The sequence below is a fragment of the Silurus meridionalis genome, chromosome 28 (assembly GCF_014805685.1).
Source record: "Silurus meridionalis isolate SWU-2019-XX chromosome 28, ASM1480568v1, whole genome shotgun sequence".
Taxonomy (NCBI): domain Eukaryota; kingdom Metazoa; phylum Chordata; class Actinopteri; order Siluriformes; family Siluridae; genus Silurus; species Silurus meridionalis.
The window spans coordinates 10,826,212-10,843,772 of NC_060911.1; the positions used below are offsets into that span (position 1 = coordinate 10,826,212).

General features: G+C 39.2%; 2 protein-coding genes across 6 annotated transcripts in view; one reads left to right on the forward strand and one right to left on the reverse strand.

Moving 5' to 3' along the window:
* Nucleotides 1-1,333, forward strand: part of pds5a (PDS5 cohesin associated factor A) — a 32,657-nt gene extending 31,324 nt beyond the window's left edge. For 4 of the 5 annotated variants that reach the window (XM_046842776.1, XM_046842780.1, XM_046842779.1 and 1 more), the window contains exons 32-33: nt 66-409; nt 539-1,043. In XM_046842776.1, coding sequence (XP_046698732.1) covers nt 66-409; nt 539-845 — 651 coding nt within the window. In that variant the 3' untranslated portion in view covers nt 846-1,043. Of the gene's footprint in view, nt 1-65; nt 410-538 lie in introns of all 5 variants that reach the window. The other variant, XM_046842781.1, reaches the window with a different exon arrangement.
* Nucleotides 1,334-2,041: 708 nt separating this feature from the next.
* ube2kb (ubiquitin-conjugating enzyme E2Kb (UBC1 homolog, yeast)) lies at nt 2,042-17,110 on the reverse strand. The gene is made up of 7 exons (XM_046842782.1): nt 16,793-17,110; nt 16,041-16,134; nt 11,408-11,466; nt 6,509-6,591; nt 4,783-4,882; nt 4,548-4,676; nt 2,042-3,350 (listed from the first exon to the last, which is right to left on the reverse strand). Exons 1-7 carry the CDS (start codon nt 16,853-16,855, stop codon nt 3,276-3,278), a joined length of 603 nt encoding a protein of 200 aa, XP_046698738.1. The 5' UTR covers nt 16,856-17,110; the 3' UTR covers nt 2,042-3,275.
* Between the last annotated feature and the right edge of the window lie 451 nt (nt 17,111-17,561).

The following is a 17,561-nucleotide window of genomic DNA, read 5'->3' on the forward strand; positions in this document are numbered from 1 at the left end:
TATTAATTGGCACGTGTGATAATCTGTTTCTAATCTTATATATTCTCTCCTTCTCACTCTTTCAGGAGGAAACGACGCTGGCTCAGGCAAGCGGGAGAAAGCGAAATGCCCCGGCGACGGACGGAACGGAGAACAGCGTGGCCTCAAACCCCGTCGCAGCATCGCAACCTCCCCCTAACAAACCTCGCCGAGGCAGACCCCCGAAAAACCCGGCAGCAGCAGCCAATAAAGACAAGGAGGTCGTAACTACCCCCGGGAGTGGAGCTGGGCGGGGCAGAAAGAGAGCGACACCTTCGCAGGATCCCAACTCGACAGCTTCACCTGAACCAATCAGTGGAAAGATACCAAAACAACAGAAGGAAACAGATTCCAAGCGGGCAGGACAACAGAGGCAGATTGACCTGCAAAGGTAAAACACAGTCTTTTACAAATACAGTGTAGTTTCAGGTTTATTTCCTTTTTAGTTTTAGCCAAACCAGGCCTTAATCCTATTGTCACTTTAGGCTTTTGAAAGTAAATAATGTGACTGTGGCTGCAGGCACCTTCTCCCAAAAGCAGGAAGGCTAGTTAAATCAGATGAAAGTGTGTTCAGCAACCAATCCCAACATCAGCTAGCATACGGAAGTGAAGGAGAAACGGAAAAAGATCTGGAATCAAGCCCAGACTGGTTTCTTTCTCTGATTGAGTTAGCAGAGGATCAGGGTACATCTACCAGCTCTGAACACGTGAGCCTCAGACAAGAAGAAGAAAGTGTCCATGGAGCAGGACAGGTGCATCTGGCAGTGAGTTTCAGTCAGTGTACAGGATATAGAAGCAGCATCACTCTTCAGTGTTTGTTCAGTTAAGGTTTTAGGATTGATGCATTGCTTCTGTCTTTACAACCAAATGGGTTGTATGTATAAATATAATAATTTACCTCTCCCTCCCTCCCTCCCTCCCTCCTTCTCTCTCAGGTAAAGCGAAGGCCTACAAAAGTCCGGCTGTTTAGCCTTCCTGCCCAAGAGATGCCCCATTACACACTCGAATGCCCTTTTGCTTCTGATGAAAACTGTGCACACAATTTTTCCCACACATACTTGAAAACGAAAGCGTGCGAGTGCAAAAGCGCGCGCGCACACACACACGCGCCACCTGAACTGTTCTGCAGCCCTCAGCTTTAGAGGTTTGAGATGTTTCGATTCTGTTGAGCGTTACAATACTTACAACACTGTTCCCTCTTATGATGTTTAATTCCTTCTTTAACACTGTCTGGAGCCATTTTTAAAAATGAGTATTTGAAAGTCAGACAGTTTTAATCTACTATACCATTGCTTATTAAATGCCTGGAAAGTTCCGTTGTTTCCTGTGGATTCTCTCCTGCTCCATTGGGAAACCCCCCACCCCCCATGTGTGAGACAGTTTATTCAGCGTAACACACGTGTTCAGCGATGGGGAACGTGTGTAACGGTTACTGTAATACATTTTTCGACCTGTATCCCGTATAATACCACCAACGAAAGATCACATGCCCCATTGCCTTTTAAAAAAAATAACCCAAAATCTGTATATGAAGTTGAAATCTATGAACTCCTGCTCTCTTGTTGCAGATTGTGGCATTTCTATACTTGTGTATGTTGGTTTTAGGTTCAAAGCAGTAGGCAAGTCATTCATGTTTCTTCAACTGCATTGTATGCAAGTTCAGAACTTGTAGTTATATACCTTGATTGAATCAAAAACCTGGCAAAGAAAAAATTTGCCTTTTTTTTTTTTTTTTTAAATCCTGTTTTGTACAAAAGCATAAAAATGCAAGAATTGGGCTTCTCTTATTCGTCCCTCTCAATTCCGAGGAACGAATGATGCTGTAGAATTTTTATACAATTTTCAACTGAAAAGTGTTCAGTTGCAGCGGCTATTATACTGCACTCAAAAAAAAAAATGATTTGAGATTGTTTATGGTTTGTGTGCTTTCTTTTGTTTTTTCATTACTTTTAGAATGGGTCTGTTTTTATCTTTTTTTTTTTTTTTGTCTGTTTAAAAACAATGAATTAAAAACCCACACCCCTTTTCATTTTTCAAGCATTTTTTTATTCAAAGAAATGATAGTTTCACAATAAATAACCATGCTTGTACAGATTGCTTAAATCTTGACTTCTTTTCCTCCCAACGTCCCCCACGCCCCCCCCCGAGCTGTTTCTTCGTGCAATATTGAACATGTCATTACTACAGGAAGACAGACTTTTTATTTTTTTGTTTTTGTTTTCATACAAAAAGCCATCAATGGTGAACTGAGGGGATGATCAATACTTAAAGAAAAGGGACTTGGCAGCATGTACACGTGAATGGAGTGTGTGTGCGCGTGTGCGCAATGACGAGCAGCTCGGCTGATTTTTTTCTTTCCCGTGCTCACACTTAAAGTGAGTGTTTAGATCCTGCTAACTTAAGGGTAGAGAATTACACATTCAAAATTCCACTCCAGCCATTCAATCAGCAAATGCTTTCTAGGTAAAAAGAAGTCCCTTGTCTGATTCCTCACGATGCTTAAATCATCTGGGATAATTCATGGAATTAGAATCGCAAACAAAAAGGGAAAAACATTAGTTAATATTCCTGATATTAGGAATAATCCTACTGTAGCATAAATACACTAATTTAATTCCCACCAGTAAACAAAACTTTAAATGTTCTATATTAAACAGTAATATCACCATGTCATTTGGCCAATATATTCCATGAAAAAGATGAAGACCTTGTTTTTAACCCTTTATACTATTTTCTTCTCTCTAGCAAAGTCGTGGAACATTTTACAATGGACGGTTAGAGAAACTAACGCTTTCCCTTTGCTTCCTGCATGTACACAAACCTTTAATATACCTATTTACACACACTTCACCTCATCTGTGTAAGCAACTGTCTTTTAAAAAAAATGGCAGTCATACAGGAGTCCCCTTATTTTGGTTCTTAATGGAAATGGACCACGAGTATGACGGAAAGTTTGAAGAGGCCGTCGCATGGCTTTTAAAAAGACCGTTTAAACAGCGATAACCGCGCCGAAATCGGTACCACTTAATCTGGCTCATTATAGCAAGTAACTTCAATGATTAGCATTAGCACTAGGAATTAAGCGCTCCCCCTGATATACACACACACACACACACACAATCTATTTTGGAGCAGTTTTTAAAACCTGGATTAAACCAGGCTCATCTTATACTTTTTACATTGAGCTGTTCTTAATACATGCTTGGATGAAGGAAAAAAAAAAAAAGTGGATTGTGAAAAGTTCGAGGGGTGAATTCTCAGTTGCTAAGCAAAAGTTCTGTTGCCGTCTCCACATCCCATGACTTCGAAGACAAAGCTACTATTACTGCATTCTGAAAAGGAAAAAAAAAAGTGCATTTGTTATTAGCACAATTCTCACAGCGCAAACTCCAAGACGACTTAAGATTAAGAATTACTTCCTGTAAAGCTGGGCAGAGCTTCACCAATCTGTCAAAGTCTGTGTCTACAAATTCAAAATAACAGCTGAATATCTCCTCATTTACAGAACATAATATCAGAGGTTTCATAGAATCTCTCTGCACAAGGGTGAAAATCAATATTGGCTGCCTGTGATCTTCAGGGCTTCAGGTGGCACTGCATTCAAAACAGTTATAATTCTGTAATGGAAATAACTGCATGGGCTCATTACCACCTCCAGAAACCAGCGTCTGTGAACAGTTTTCCATGTCATCCACAAACGCCAAATCAAATCTCGATCATGCAAAGAAACCGTCACGCGTGAATATAATACAGAAACGTCGCCATCTTTTGTAGGCTCATTTAAAATTGAGTGATGCAAAGTGGAAAACCACGTCCTCCGGACTAAAGAGGAGTGGGACCATCTGGCAGCACTTAGTGGCATTAGTGCCTGTGGAATTGGCAGCATGTACCTTTGGAAAGGCTCCATCAGTGCTATACAGTATTTACAGGTTTTAGAGCAACAAATGCTTCCATCCAGAAAACATCTTTCAGGAAGGCGTTGCATATTTAAGCAGTACAAGACTAACTGCATACTGCATCTATTACAGCATGACTTTATAGTAGAAGAGTGTGGGTGCTGAACTGACCTGCCTGCAGTCTAGACCTTTCACCATTTAAAAACATTTGGTGCATCATGAAATGAAAAACACAACAAAGGACACCCAGAACGGTGGAGCAGCTAAAATCCTGTATCAGACACATATGGGACAACACTCTTTTCCCAAAACTTCAGCAACTGATCCCCTCGCAGTGTTAAACATGACTGTGTTCCAACTTTTTCTGTTGCAGCCATAAAAAAAAAAAATGTAACTCAATTTTTCCATAAAAATGGTAACAGTTAATACATTTGATGTTTTGTTTTATTGTGTATAAAATGTGGGTTTATGATTTTTGCAAATCATTGCATTGTTAATTTTACACAACGTCCGAACCCTTTTTGTAATCCGAGTTGGATTTTAATAGACTACGCAGCTCTGTAACGCCTGCAACACGTTATGAAGCTGTAAAATCTCATCGTGGACAGTTTTATAATGAATTTAAGTACTTACTTTGTCGAAGCCCATGGCACAGAGTTTGTCTATTTTGCGTGTGTATTCGGGACTAGAGACGGGAGCGCCGGCGTAAACGTGAGACCACAGCCGAGCGGTCTGTTTGAACATCTCGGGATTCTGTTTATACTGAAAAAAAGATACAGAATGTAATGTAAAAGTTTCCTATAAGCACACACCACAACGCTGTTTAACTGGCTAGCAGAGCCACCGGATCTCCCTCACTCACGCCTACCTGATTGGCTACTACAGCGTCCTGAGGGTCATCGGGCTCGGCTGCAGCTAGTAAAGCCTGTAGCGAGAGCAGAACTGTGCGCAGAGTCATCGCTGCAGCCCTGCAAAGAGAGAAGAGGTGTGAAACTGCCAGCTCATCACTTTTTTTTAGGAGCGGTGTAGAAACAACTCTGGATCAGAACCTGAAATTTCTAGTGCTAAATTGTAGTGGGGAAAGAAACGACTGAAAAGCTACAGGATGCAACGGCATAGTGTTAAGTTACAGGAGAGACTCGGCTCGGCTAAGCAAAGTGGTCTTTTTGGAATCGAATCAATTGAATTAATTTTAATTTAGTCTTATTGCAATAGTCTTTATTCCTCAGATTCTGTGATCAGTACACCTGCCTGAACATCTCATCATGTTCACACAATGGAATACGTCAGGAATGGTCACATCAGTATATCGGAATAAATTTTAACGATCTGCATCGGATACGAGTTAGCGTTTGTATCGAGATGCCTAATTTTTTACATATTAGCAACGGTTAAAAAAAAGATTTATTGATATAAAATTATTAGTAGATACTTTTATTATTTAGACTCGCCAAACTGTTTCTGGAGCGCGTTCTCTCAGCACCACTGCTGCTACCTGAATATGACGCATCACAACATTACGGAGACGGAGCCGTGTCCTGAGAGTCACATACGATAGAGATTAACATGGCAGAGGTAGAGCTGCATCCTCTTGGAGACAGAACAGGAAAAGAACGTCGGGTTTTATTTCTTTTTCTCGGAGTACAAAATTCGTGTTTGTGAAAGAGTCATGCGTTAGAAGTCAGAAGAAAGTTAATGAAATTGATTTATTAATTTTGTTTATACATTTTTTTAGCAGCCTTTGCAAGCCAGGTTTTACACAATACAGCATATTTTTTAACGCCAAAATCGTCCCACTGACAGTAAAGTTTCCGCAGTTTAAGATTCTGTCATGCCTGAAGTCAGTGTACCAACGTGAGTCACGTGACAGGACGTAATCGCAGCCTCTGCCGCTGAAAAATCCCTTGTTCATATCTCTATTATCGCAAATGCAATTAATATCTCAGCCCTTATGGATATTCAAACCTGGTGTAAAGAGTCCTAAAAGCTATAACAGAATATAATGTTATATAATATGTTATTATAAATCATAGTCTGGCTTGGGAAAAATAAAACCACCTGGTGGTATATTTGACAGATGGTCCACCCCAAGTCCTGGCATAGATCAACGAATGCAGCTCCTAGAAATGTCACACCACTTATCTACAGATACTTATCCTGTCTCATCAGCTAACATCGATTAACTGATCATATCTCTGTAGTCAGACACAACTCTAGTGTTAGTTAGTTAGCTATACTAGTCCCCTCCCCCTCAGTCTAGCTCTATTTTAAATCACTAGAACCCATGACCTATAGTAACCTATACTGTATATGACGAGCGAGATCAGACTGCTACCTATTTTATATAGAGATGCTTCATCTCTCATGGAAATCATTATTTATAACGACAAATCTCCTCCAGCTGGAAGAGAAAGAAAAATCTGAGCAATTGATCCTTTTTTACATTAAAGCTCTGCAAAACAACTCGTTTTAAATGCGTTTCTGAATGGTCCGTCAATACTGTGATAGCGGGATATTTTTAGCCTAAGTGATCACGCCATCGAAACTTCACACCGTAACGCAATATGTGCATGTAACGATGGGCCAAAACTCACCACTGGTCTTTCAGGATGTCCAAACATATTGCCCCGGTAACTGAACTTATATTGGGATGCCAGATCTTTGTAATAAACCGCACCTGAAAGTTAAATGACAAGATTGAGTTGTTACTCTGATGCTGGATCTTGTATTGGAGTTTGCTGCAGTACAGAGAAACCATTCGATCATTTAACTGAATAGAATTTCTGATAAAAAAACGCTTGCATGAGTACCTCTATTTCAATGGAGTACCTCTATTCTATGAAATGTCTGAAATGGGGTACAGACTGAGTAGAAAAAAGGCTAATACTATACTATACACTATACTATTTAATTAAACTAATTCACTGTTCCAAAAAATCTACAACCTTGGTCACCTTGTATCACTCTATGAAAACAGTGGTCCCCAAACTGCAGCCCACCGGCCAAATACGCCCCGTCCCCACATTTGTAACGGCCCTCTGAACATATGTTTCACTCATATCATACCTATATTTAATAATAAAGGTTGGTTTTCAAACTAAATTTTTCCCTAGTTATTAACAGAGGTCATGGCACCGATAGTTGATTGCTGGAACTGTCGTCTATTGGCCAAAATCCATACCGATAGTTTTTCCGGCATCCGGTCATTATAAGAGCGGCCTCTACAGGTGAACCACTGACACCACATGCTGTTTGTTTTTAAATGCGAGACTGCACACTGCACGAAGAGCACTATATTATAATTATTATTTATAATTGATTCAATATATAATATTTATTAATGAATATATATTTTCTTTACCACATTTTTATGATTCAGTAATGTTTTTTTATTTTTGTAAGTTTTAACAAAATGTATTTTGTAAATAAACATTTTGTATACATGTTACTTTTTTTTTTTTTAATCCAGGATACAATTATTCAATGGGTTAATTAATCAATTATCGGCAAGTACAATCCACCCTAGCTATCGGTAAAATCCACTGTCATTCGACCTCTAGTTATTAAATGTTTTGATTTCAAAAGCAACAGATATGAAAAAGTAATTCTGATAGTAATAATGATCTTTTAATAAGCTATATATCTATTTAAAAGTAATGCTCATTTGTTTGAACGGTGCATAACAAAATAATATATGAGTCTAGCATTAGGAGGCGTAATAAATACATTTAAAATTATAATAAAATCTCCACAATATTACTATTAGTTACATACATTGGCCCTTGTAATTTTCTGTTACAGACAAACGAAGTTTGGTGACCCCTGGTGTACAGCTTTCTCATCTGTACACACCGCTCAAACAATCAAGCTTGAGAGCTTGTAGACCACTAGCTAACTGACCCTTCGCCATACCTCAACCTAAGCGTGTCATATTCAATATATCGCACAAGCAAGAGTCTTCTAAATGCTTTGCTGAAATTCATTCCAACAGCACCACTGTGATAGTAATGCTGCTTCTCATATAACAGTTCGATCAACAAGAAATTAAGATCGGGTGACATTTTATACACAACCTGCGCAAAGGTTTTGTCCTCTTTTCCCCTCCCATCAACAAAAAGAGTTCTGAAAGAAGGCACAATCGGTGTTGCCATAAAACAAACAATCTGGCCAACAAACTACAGTAACAGTTTTGCTAGAAATTGGATTTTTATGTAACAAAAAAGAGTCAAAGGGAATGATAAAGCGTTCCCAATGCTGATAGACTAAAACAATAAAATCAGCAGATTTTGAACCTCACTTGACCAATCAAATGACCATATTGTTGGATCTCGGATCGTTTTTTTGTTCATCATCTGTCATAAGCGCCACAGACTCATGAGGAAAAGAAAGAAAAAAAAACAGCGCCTATAATCACTAAAAACACATCATACATTTTTCTATACTGACTTGTTTAATGTGTTTCATCATCATGGTGGTTTGCTTTCAATGTTCAATGCAGTACATTTTAATGCATAAAAAAAGTCATCCACAAATATTGGTAAATATGAGCAGAACATTAGAGTTTTACAGAATAAATAAATGTGTGGCACAGTTTGTGTTACCTCCCTCTGCCAGGATAACATCTCTGACTCCTCTCCTGCCTCATGAGATTGGAAAATAAATCTTTGCTATTTGTTCATAACCAGTTATTATTTTGTGAAACCGTTTGCTGCACATCAGAGTAATGTCCCTAGGTCTTACCCATTGTGATCAATGACTCAAGTAATTTGGCCTCTGGTTTATCTCATATTTATACCCCTGTCCAATCACTTAAAATATATTAGATTATAAGACACGTGAGCATTGCGATATTTTGTTTGAGAATACTGTATCGATTCTCAAATAAGCAATATCAATAATTTAAAAAAATAATTCCCACAAGATTCATGTTTTGTTTTGAGTTTATATCCAGACCGCTAGATAGATAGCAGAGCTGATATGATGAAGAGTAGAAAGATAGATATGTTGTATGTTCAGGAGACCAAGTGAAAAGGAAGTTAGGCCAGGAACATCGGAGAAGGGTTTAAACTGTTCTGCCACTAAGAGAACAGTAAGTGTGTAGTGGAGGTGAAGAGAGTTTCCGATGAACGTGAAGCTGGAAGTTGAAGGGGAGATGATAAATGTCATCAGTGCCTATTGTACACAAGTGGGTTGTGAAATGGAGGAGAAGGAGAACTTCTGGAGTGAGTTTGATGAAGTGGTGGAGAGTGAATTTAGGAATGAAAGATTAGTGATTGGGGCAGACTTCATTGGCCATGTAGGTGAAGGGAACAGAGGTGATGAAGAGGTGATGAGTAGGTATGGCCTTAAGGAGACAAATTTAGAAGGTCAGATGGTGGTAGATTTTGCTAAAAAAATTAAAAAAGAAGGAGGATCATAGGGTGATGTATAAGAGTGGAGGAAGGTGCACACAGGTGGATTATGTTCTATGTAGGAGATGCAACCTGAAGGAGATTGGAGACTGTAAGGTGATGGCAGGGGACAGTGTTGCTAGACAGCATCGGATAGTGGTCTGTAGGATGGTTTTGGAAGTGAAGAAGAAGAGGAGGAGAGTGAGGACTGAAAAAAAGAATAAGGATGCTTAAGCAACTACTGCAGAAGTGATAAGGGAGAGGTATGAGGTAATGCAAAAAAGCATAAGGAGAAAGAGGTTGGCAAAACAGAATTGGGATCAACAAGAGTGATGAGAAAAGTAGGCAGAAGTACAAGGAGATGCGGCAGCAGGTAAAGAGGGATGTGGCGAAAGCCAAGGAAAAAGCATATGAGGAGCTGTATGAGAAGTTGGACACAAAGGAAGGAGAAAAGGATTTGTAGCGATTGGCCAGGCAGAGGGACCGAGCAGGGAAGGATGTGCTGCAAGTTAGAGCAATAAAGGATGGAGAGGGAAATGTGTTGACTAGTGAGGAGAGTGTGTTGAGAATTTGAGAGAGAGAGAGAGAGAGAGAGAGAGAGAAGGTTGGATGGTGTGGAGATGGTGAAGCAGGAAGTGGATAGGAGGAAGTGAGAGCAGAGATTAAGAAGATTAAGAGTGGAAAGTCAGTTGGACCAGATGACTTACCAGTAGAAGCGTGGAGATGTTTAGGAGACATGGCAGTGGAGTTTAGAACTAGATTTTGGAAGGTGGGAGGATGCCTGAGGAATTGAGAAGGTGTGTGATGGTACCAATCTTTAAGAATAAGAGAATGTGCAGACCTGCAGTAACTACAGGGGAATAAAGTTGATCAGTCACACCATGAAGTTATGGGAAAGAGTAGTGGAAGCCAGGCTGAGAGAAGAGGTGACCATCTGTGAGCAACAGTATGGTTTCATGCCGAGGAAGAGCACCACAGATGCCTTATTTGCTTTGAGAATGTTGATGGAGAAGAATAGAGAAGGACAGAAGGAGTTGCATTGTGTGTTTGTGGATTTAGAGAAAGCGTACGACAGGGTGCCGAGAGAGGAGTTGTGGTATTGTATGAGGAAGTCTGGTGTGGCAGAGAAGTATCTGAGGGTGGTGCAGGACATGTATGAGGACAGTGTGACAGCAGTGAAGTGTGTAGTAGGAACGACAACCTCTTTCTAAGTGGGCTCTAAGCCCTTTCCTGTTTACAGTGGTGATAGACAGGTTGACAAGGTCAGACAGGAGTCTCCGTGGACCATGTTCGCGGATAATATTGTGATTTGTGGTGAGAGTAGGGAGCAGGTTGAGCAGAGGTGGAGGTACACGCTGGAGAGACGGGGAATGAAAGTCAGTAGGAGTAAGACAGAGTACATGTGTGTGAATGAGAGGGAGGGCAGTGGAGTGGTGCGGTTGCAGGGAGAAGAGGTGGAGAAGGTGGATGAGTTCAGGTACCTGGGGTCAACAGTGCAAAGTAATGGAGAGTGTGTTAGAGAAGAGAAGAAAAGAGTGCAGGCAGGGTGGAGAGTGGCAGGAGTGATTTGTGATAGAAGGGTATTGAATTGTCTGACTGCATTTTCTACCTTTATAAAATAAATAATAGTATCTTACTCTTTATTTTCTTGTCTCCCAAAGATTGTAGATGTAAAAACACTAGTTAGTGCTCAGATTACCAGAGTAATTTAATTAACCCCCCCTCCCCTAAAGAATAATAATAATAATAATAATAATAATAATTAATTACAGCCTTCTTTGGTCATATTTACCAATATTAGTGGAAGACACTGTAATAAATGGTAATAAATTATTTGGCACATATACCTAGACCCACATACTGAAAAATGTTGGAAATACCAACATGGACCCAATGTTCCTCTGCAGGACTTTGCAGATACCTTACTATGATGTTACACTGAACACTTTACACATGCAGCACACACTTCCGTTTTGTACATTTGTGATACATCTCGTGTCTTTGTCTGTGTCCTTGTAATCACACAGGAAAAAAAAATGCATATGGAAAAAAAAAATCTTGGCTAGTACAATACGTGTGTATGCAGGATAATATGACAGTTACCTTCGGTGGATTGAATGGATACGTCTCTGGGATCTTGATTTCTAACTGATACCTGCCACCTAAAAAATAAATAAATATATATAAATTAATTAATTAATCAATTAAAACAATATTTCACTGCAAGATAAAATCTATATACATTTACATTAGGGGTGTAACGGTACACGTATTCATAACGACATTTTTCAGTACAGGGTTTTCAGTTCGAACGTAATCTTTATCAGGTGAGGAACATCTTAAAATCTAGGGTTAGGGAGTTCCCTCACTAACCTATTAAATTATGGACCGCAAGTTTGATAAAACACAGCCTTACACGCATTTATTGTTTTTATTATTATTAAAAAATTACCCCAAGAGCACACCGACGACTCGTCCGAATGGTCACAAAAGACCCCACAACAACATCCAAAGAACTGCAGGCCTCACATGCCTCAGTTAAGGTCAGTGTTCATGACTCCACCATAAGAAAGAGACGACAAAAATGGTCTGCATGGCAGAGTTCCAAGAACAAAACCGCTGCTGAGCAAAAAGAACACAAAGGCTCGTCTCAGTTTTGGCAGAAAACATCTTGATGATCCCCAAGACTTTTGAGAAAATACTCTGTGGACTGACGAGACAAAACTTGAACTTTTTGGAAGGTGTGTGTCCCATTAAGTCTGGCGTAAAATTAACACCACATTTCAGAAAAAGAACATCATACCAACAGTAAAATATGGTGGTGGTAGTGTGATGGTCTGGGGCTGTTTTGCTGCTTCAGGACCTGGAAGACTTGCAGGGATAAATGGAACAATGATTTCTGCTGTTTACCAACAAATCCTGAAGGAGAATGTCTGGCCACCTGTTTGTGACCTCAAGCTGAAGAGAACTTGGGTTCTGCAGCAGGACAATGATCCAAAACACACCAGCAAGTCCACCTCTGAATGGCTGAAGAAAAACAAAATGAAGACTTTGGAGTGGCCTAGTCAAAGTCCTGACCTAAATCCTATGGAGTTGCTGTGGCATGACCTTAAAAAGGAGGTTCATGTCCGAAAATCCTCCAGTGTGGCCGAATTACAACAATTCTGCAGAGATGAGTGAACAAAATTCCTCCACAGCGCTGTAACAGACTTATTACAAGTAATCACAAACTCTTGATTGCAGTTGTTGCTGCTAAGGGTGGCCCATCCAGTTATTAGGTTTAGAGGGCAAACACTTTTTCACACAGGGCCATGTAGTTTTGGATTTTATTTTCCCTCAGTAATAAAAACCTTCATTTAAAAACTGCATGTTGTGTTCGCTTGTGTTATATTTTACTAATTTTTTAATTAGTTTGATGATCTGAAACATTAACAAAAAAAAAAGAAATCAGGAAGGGGGCAAACACTTTTTCACACTTTCTGTATTAACCAAATGGGGTTGAACAAATGTAAACTATACCATTTTTCCATTAATTTAATATAATTTTATCAATTTAAATTGATTACTCAATTAAATTAATATAATAAAACGTTTATTGCATTAATTTGATTTATTGTATTTTATTTTTATAAAATATTTTATATATTATTTAACTGCCATTTTATTTAAAATTGATTAAAAACTTTTTTTTTATGCAAACCGTTCAAATGTTGATGATCACAAATGTCAATAATAATAATAATAATAATAATAATAATAAAAACCATGTTAAAAAAAGCGACAAGCAATTCTGTTTTGCGTTTCTTCCCCCAAGCCAGAACGGATCTGAACCGGGACATAAAAACCGAGGTACGTAAACAAACGAAAAATTGTGTGTACAGTTACACCCCTAATACACACACACACACACACCCACACCCACACACCCACACACACACACCCCCACAGAATATATCGTAAAAGTGAGTACAACCCTCACATTTCAGCTACCACTTTCGGGACAATTCTATAGAAATAAAACTTAGATATATTTTTGAGTAGTCAGTGTGCAGCTCGTATATCAGTATATATTTACTGTCCTCAACATACATTACATTACTCAACATACAGCTATTATTTTCTAAATATCTGGCAACAAAGTGAGTACACCCTCAGTGATAACAGCTGTATGTCGTGTAACCATGAAAATCCACACGTCCTATTTATCATGTTCATGTTTTTGTCTAGTTGACAAAAAGCATATACATTGTGTGTATCGTGTATTAGAGCAGTTAAACATTTAGTGCTTTCAGTACAATTATCTCATACTGACCACTGGATGTAAAACATGCACCTCATGGTAAAGACTCTCTGAGGATTTGAGAATTAGAATTGTTGTTCTCCACAAAGATGGTCTACGCTATAAGAAGATCAGTAACACCCTGAATCTGAGTTACAGTACAGTGATCGGGGTCATACAGAGCTTTTCCAGGACGGGTTCCACTCAGAACAGACCTCACAAGGGTTGTTGAAAGAAGTCGAGTCCTCGTGCTGTGCATCAGGTGCAAAAGCTGCTTCAAAAAAACCAGACGCATGAGTTGCTGCAGCTTTAGAGGTTGCAGAAGGCCGTCATCACAGAAGGAAACTTCTTCTGAAGCAGGCTCACAAGAAAACCCACAAACAGTTTGCTGAAGAACATTGTCCAAGAGCATGAATTACTGGAACCATGTTCTGTGGTCTAAAAAGATTAACATAAACCTGTTTGGCTCAGAAGGTGTCCAGCATGTGTGGTGACGTCCTGGTGAGGAGAAACCAAAAAAATTGTGTCTTGTCTACAGTCAAACATGGTGGTGTTAGCATCATGGTCTGGGGCTGCATGAGTGCTGCTGGTACTGGGGAGCTGCAGTTTACTGAGGGAAACATGAAAAGTTCAAAAACTGGGCTGAACAGCAGTTTTCCAAAATAATAACAACCACAAACACCACGATGACAACTGCCTCGCTGAGGAAGCTGAAGGTGAAGGTGATCGAGTGGGCAAGTATGTCTCCAGACCTGAACCCTATTGATCACCTGTGGGGCATCCTCAAGCAGAAGATGGAGAAGTGCCAAGTGTTTAACACCCAGCAGCTCTTATGGAGAAGTGGAAGAGGATCCCAGTAACAACCTGTGCAGCTCTGGTGAATTCCATACCCAGGAGGATTAAGGCAGTGCTGGATAACAACTGCGTTTAAACAATATTCACACTTTGGACACAGTTTTGACATGTTCACTGGGGGTGTACTTACTTTTGTTGCCAGTTTTTTGGACAATAATGGCTGTATGATGCATTATTTTTAGAGGACAGAAAATCTGTACTGATATAAAAGCTGCACATTGAATACTCTAAAATACAAATATGCATAGAGTATTATTATTTTTATATTTATTTATTATTTATATTATAGTATTCACCTCACTCTTTAAGCACAGTGTCACCGTGGCTACTTTCTGTACCGGAAACACGATTTGTACTCACGATTTTGTTCGTTTTTGTTAATTTGTTAAAGGAGGCTAAAATAAGTAGAACAGATAAGTAGCGCATATCTTTAAAAGATTTTATACTGAATGGGGAAAAACACTCATACATATTTGTATTAGCTAAAAAATTACTATTTAATGACATTTTTCCATTTATTTAATTAATTATTCATTTGTGCATATTTAATTGATGACTTCATCAATTTAATAAAAGTGTATTGCATTAATTTGATTTATGCTATTGTAAAAAATATATATTTTATGTTTTATTTAAACCACGCACATTTTATTTAAAATGCAAACTGTTGTTCACACATTTGAATACACTTCAAGGCTCTTCTCTGTTCTGGCACCGAGGTGGTGGAATGAACTTCCCCTAGATGTCCGTACAGCAGAGTCCCTGATTATCTTCAAGCAATGACTGAAGACCTACCTCTTCCTGAAATACCTAAATTAGCACTTTCCAAGTTTTAGAATTCGAGTTATATTTATATTGAGTTTGTAATCTTGCGTACCAGTGTAGATTTATTCATTACTAGAGATTTAAAGCACTTTTGTACGTCGCTCTGGATAAGGGCGTCTGCTAAATGCAGCAAATGTAAAATGTAAATTGTAATATCGATAAACAACATTAAAAAAAACGACAAGCAATTTTATGTTTTGCATTTCCAATTGAACCGAACGGTGACTTCAAAACCGAAGTACGCACCGACCCATGAAATTTGTGTACTGTTACACACACACACACACACACACACACACACACACACACACACACACACGTGTATATATACACCGATCAGGCATAAAATTATGACATTATACCATGATGAGAAGTGAAGTGAATAACACTGATCATCTCATCATCATGGCACCTGTTAGTAGGATATTATTAGGCAGCAACTGAACATTTTGTCCTCAAAGTAGACGTGTTAGAAGCAGAAAAAAATGGAAAAATGAGCAAGTGTAAGGATTTGAGCGAGAAATGAACAGCGGTGAACCGGCGCTCGTTGATGCACGTGGAAAGCGAAGGCTGGTCCGTGTGGTCGAATCAACAGGCGAGCTTCTGAAGCTCAACGTGCTGAAGAAGTTCATGTTTAATGGGTCAGAACTGTTCTGGCAGAAAAAGGGGGACTAACACGATATTAGGCAGGTGGCCATAATGTTATGCCTGATTGGTGTATGTATATACATATATACATGTGTCATCATGTAAGGAACTAGATCATGGAGTCCTCACCTTCATATGGAGTGTCTGGAGGTCCTGCAATCTCCCCTTTCAACTCTGTGAAATTTTCATCCACCAGGTCCACCTTTATCTGATTTTTACTCGTCTGTTGGACAGAATGTAGAAGAACAAAACAACGCATGAGTGAAGCACATTTTGAAAAAGAAAACAGTGTCTTTCATGTCATATAAATCCGGATTATTAGGACATTAGAACATCTCGTTTCCAATGTATTCCCTGATTCCACTTTACAGGCCAATACTCACAACTCAGAACGGAACCAGAACCAAATAAAGCTTCAGGAGGAGGATTTCATTTTCACTTTTATTTCAAGTTTTTATTTTATTATTATTATTATGATAAATTATTATTAGAAAATGTAATAAGAAACCCTGTGTCCATCCTCAGGTCTCGGCTAGCAGGCTAACAGGATGTTAGCGCGTCCTTGTCAAACAGAGCATGTTTGTGAAATAGCTAGCAAATTCTCATATCCACTACAAGTCATTCACTTCTCGTGTTTTTGTTTACCCTTGTGTCGATTTGTTTGTCTAAAAAAACAGCATTATTTAGCGACAAATCTCTTTAACACGGATATTTTACGACAGCTAACTAGCTTGACGTTTAAGCAGTACACTGAGTTAGCATGACCGCTAGCTGTAAACAAGTGTGTTATTATATTAGATATGTGTGTATATATATATTATTTTACACACACACACACACACACCGGATAAAAATAAAGAATAAATCCGCAATCCACAAACCTCTTCGCTTTTGAGGACTTCTTTAAACTCCCGTTTGATTCTCTGCACGGCGATGTTGGCCATGTCTGTGTGCCTGGAGCGCCGGGTTTCACAGCTCTGTTCACTCGGGCCTGCAGTCCGCAAAGCCTGCACTCTCACACACACACACACTTACACACACTCTCTTTCACTTCTTTTACCTTGTGACGTTTCTAGTTTCCAAACACAATGAGAGTCTGGAAACCGAGCGCAGAATGGAAACAATTCGATTTTTTCCAGTGTGAACGCGTTTCTCCACATGTGCCTGTACTGTAGTGAGATCTAGCCCTGTCCTCATCCACAATTAGTGTACTCCATATACATCAAAATATGATCGAAACGATTACAGATGCCGCCCAAAACAAAAAACACACAACCTTTAAATCTAATTCGGTTTTATATGTGGAGCACTTTTTTTTTTTTTTTTTTTACAATTGAAGGTGGTTACAAAGTTCTATAAAGAAAAGTTTATTGCCTATATGTTTGTTTCTTTGAATCGTTTATCACTGATGAGCAAGCCAGTGCTGTGTAAAAACACCCTGAGATGGCATGAGGAGGAAATCTTGAGAGGAACCAGAACTCAAAAGAGAACCCATCCTCATCCTCAGCAGCTTCATGGGTCTTTAGGCTGTTGATGTGAAACTATCCCCCGGCTACACAGAGTGGTCTCCAACTGAAGAAAACTCCATCCAGAGGTTGGACGTATGGATAAACCGGGCAAATCCGAAGAGAAGAAATTGACAGGAACTCT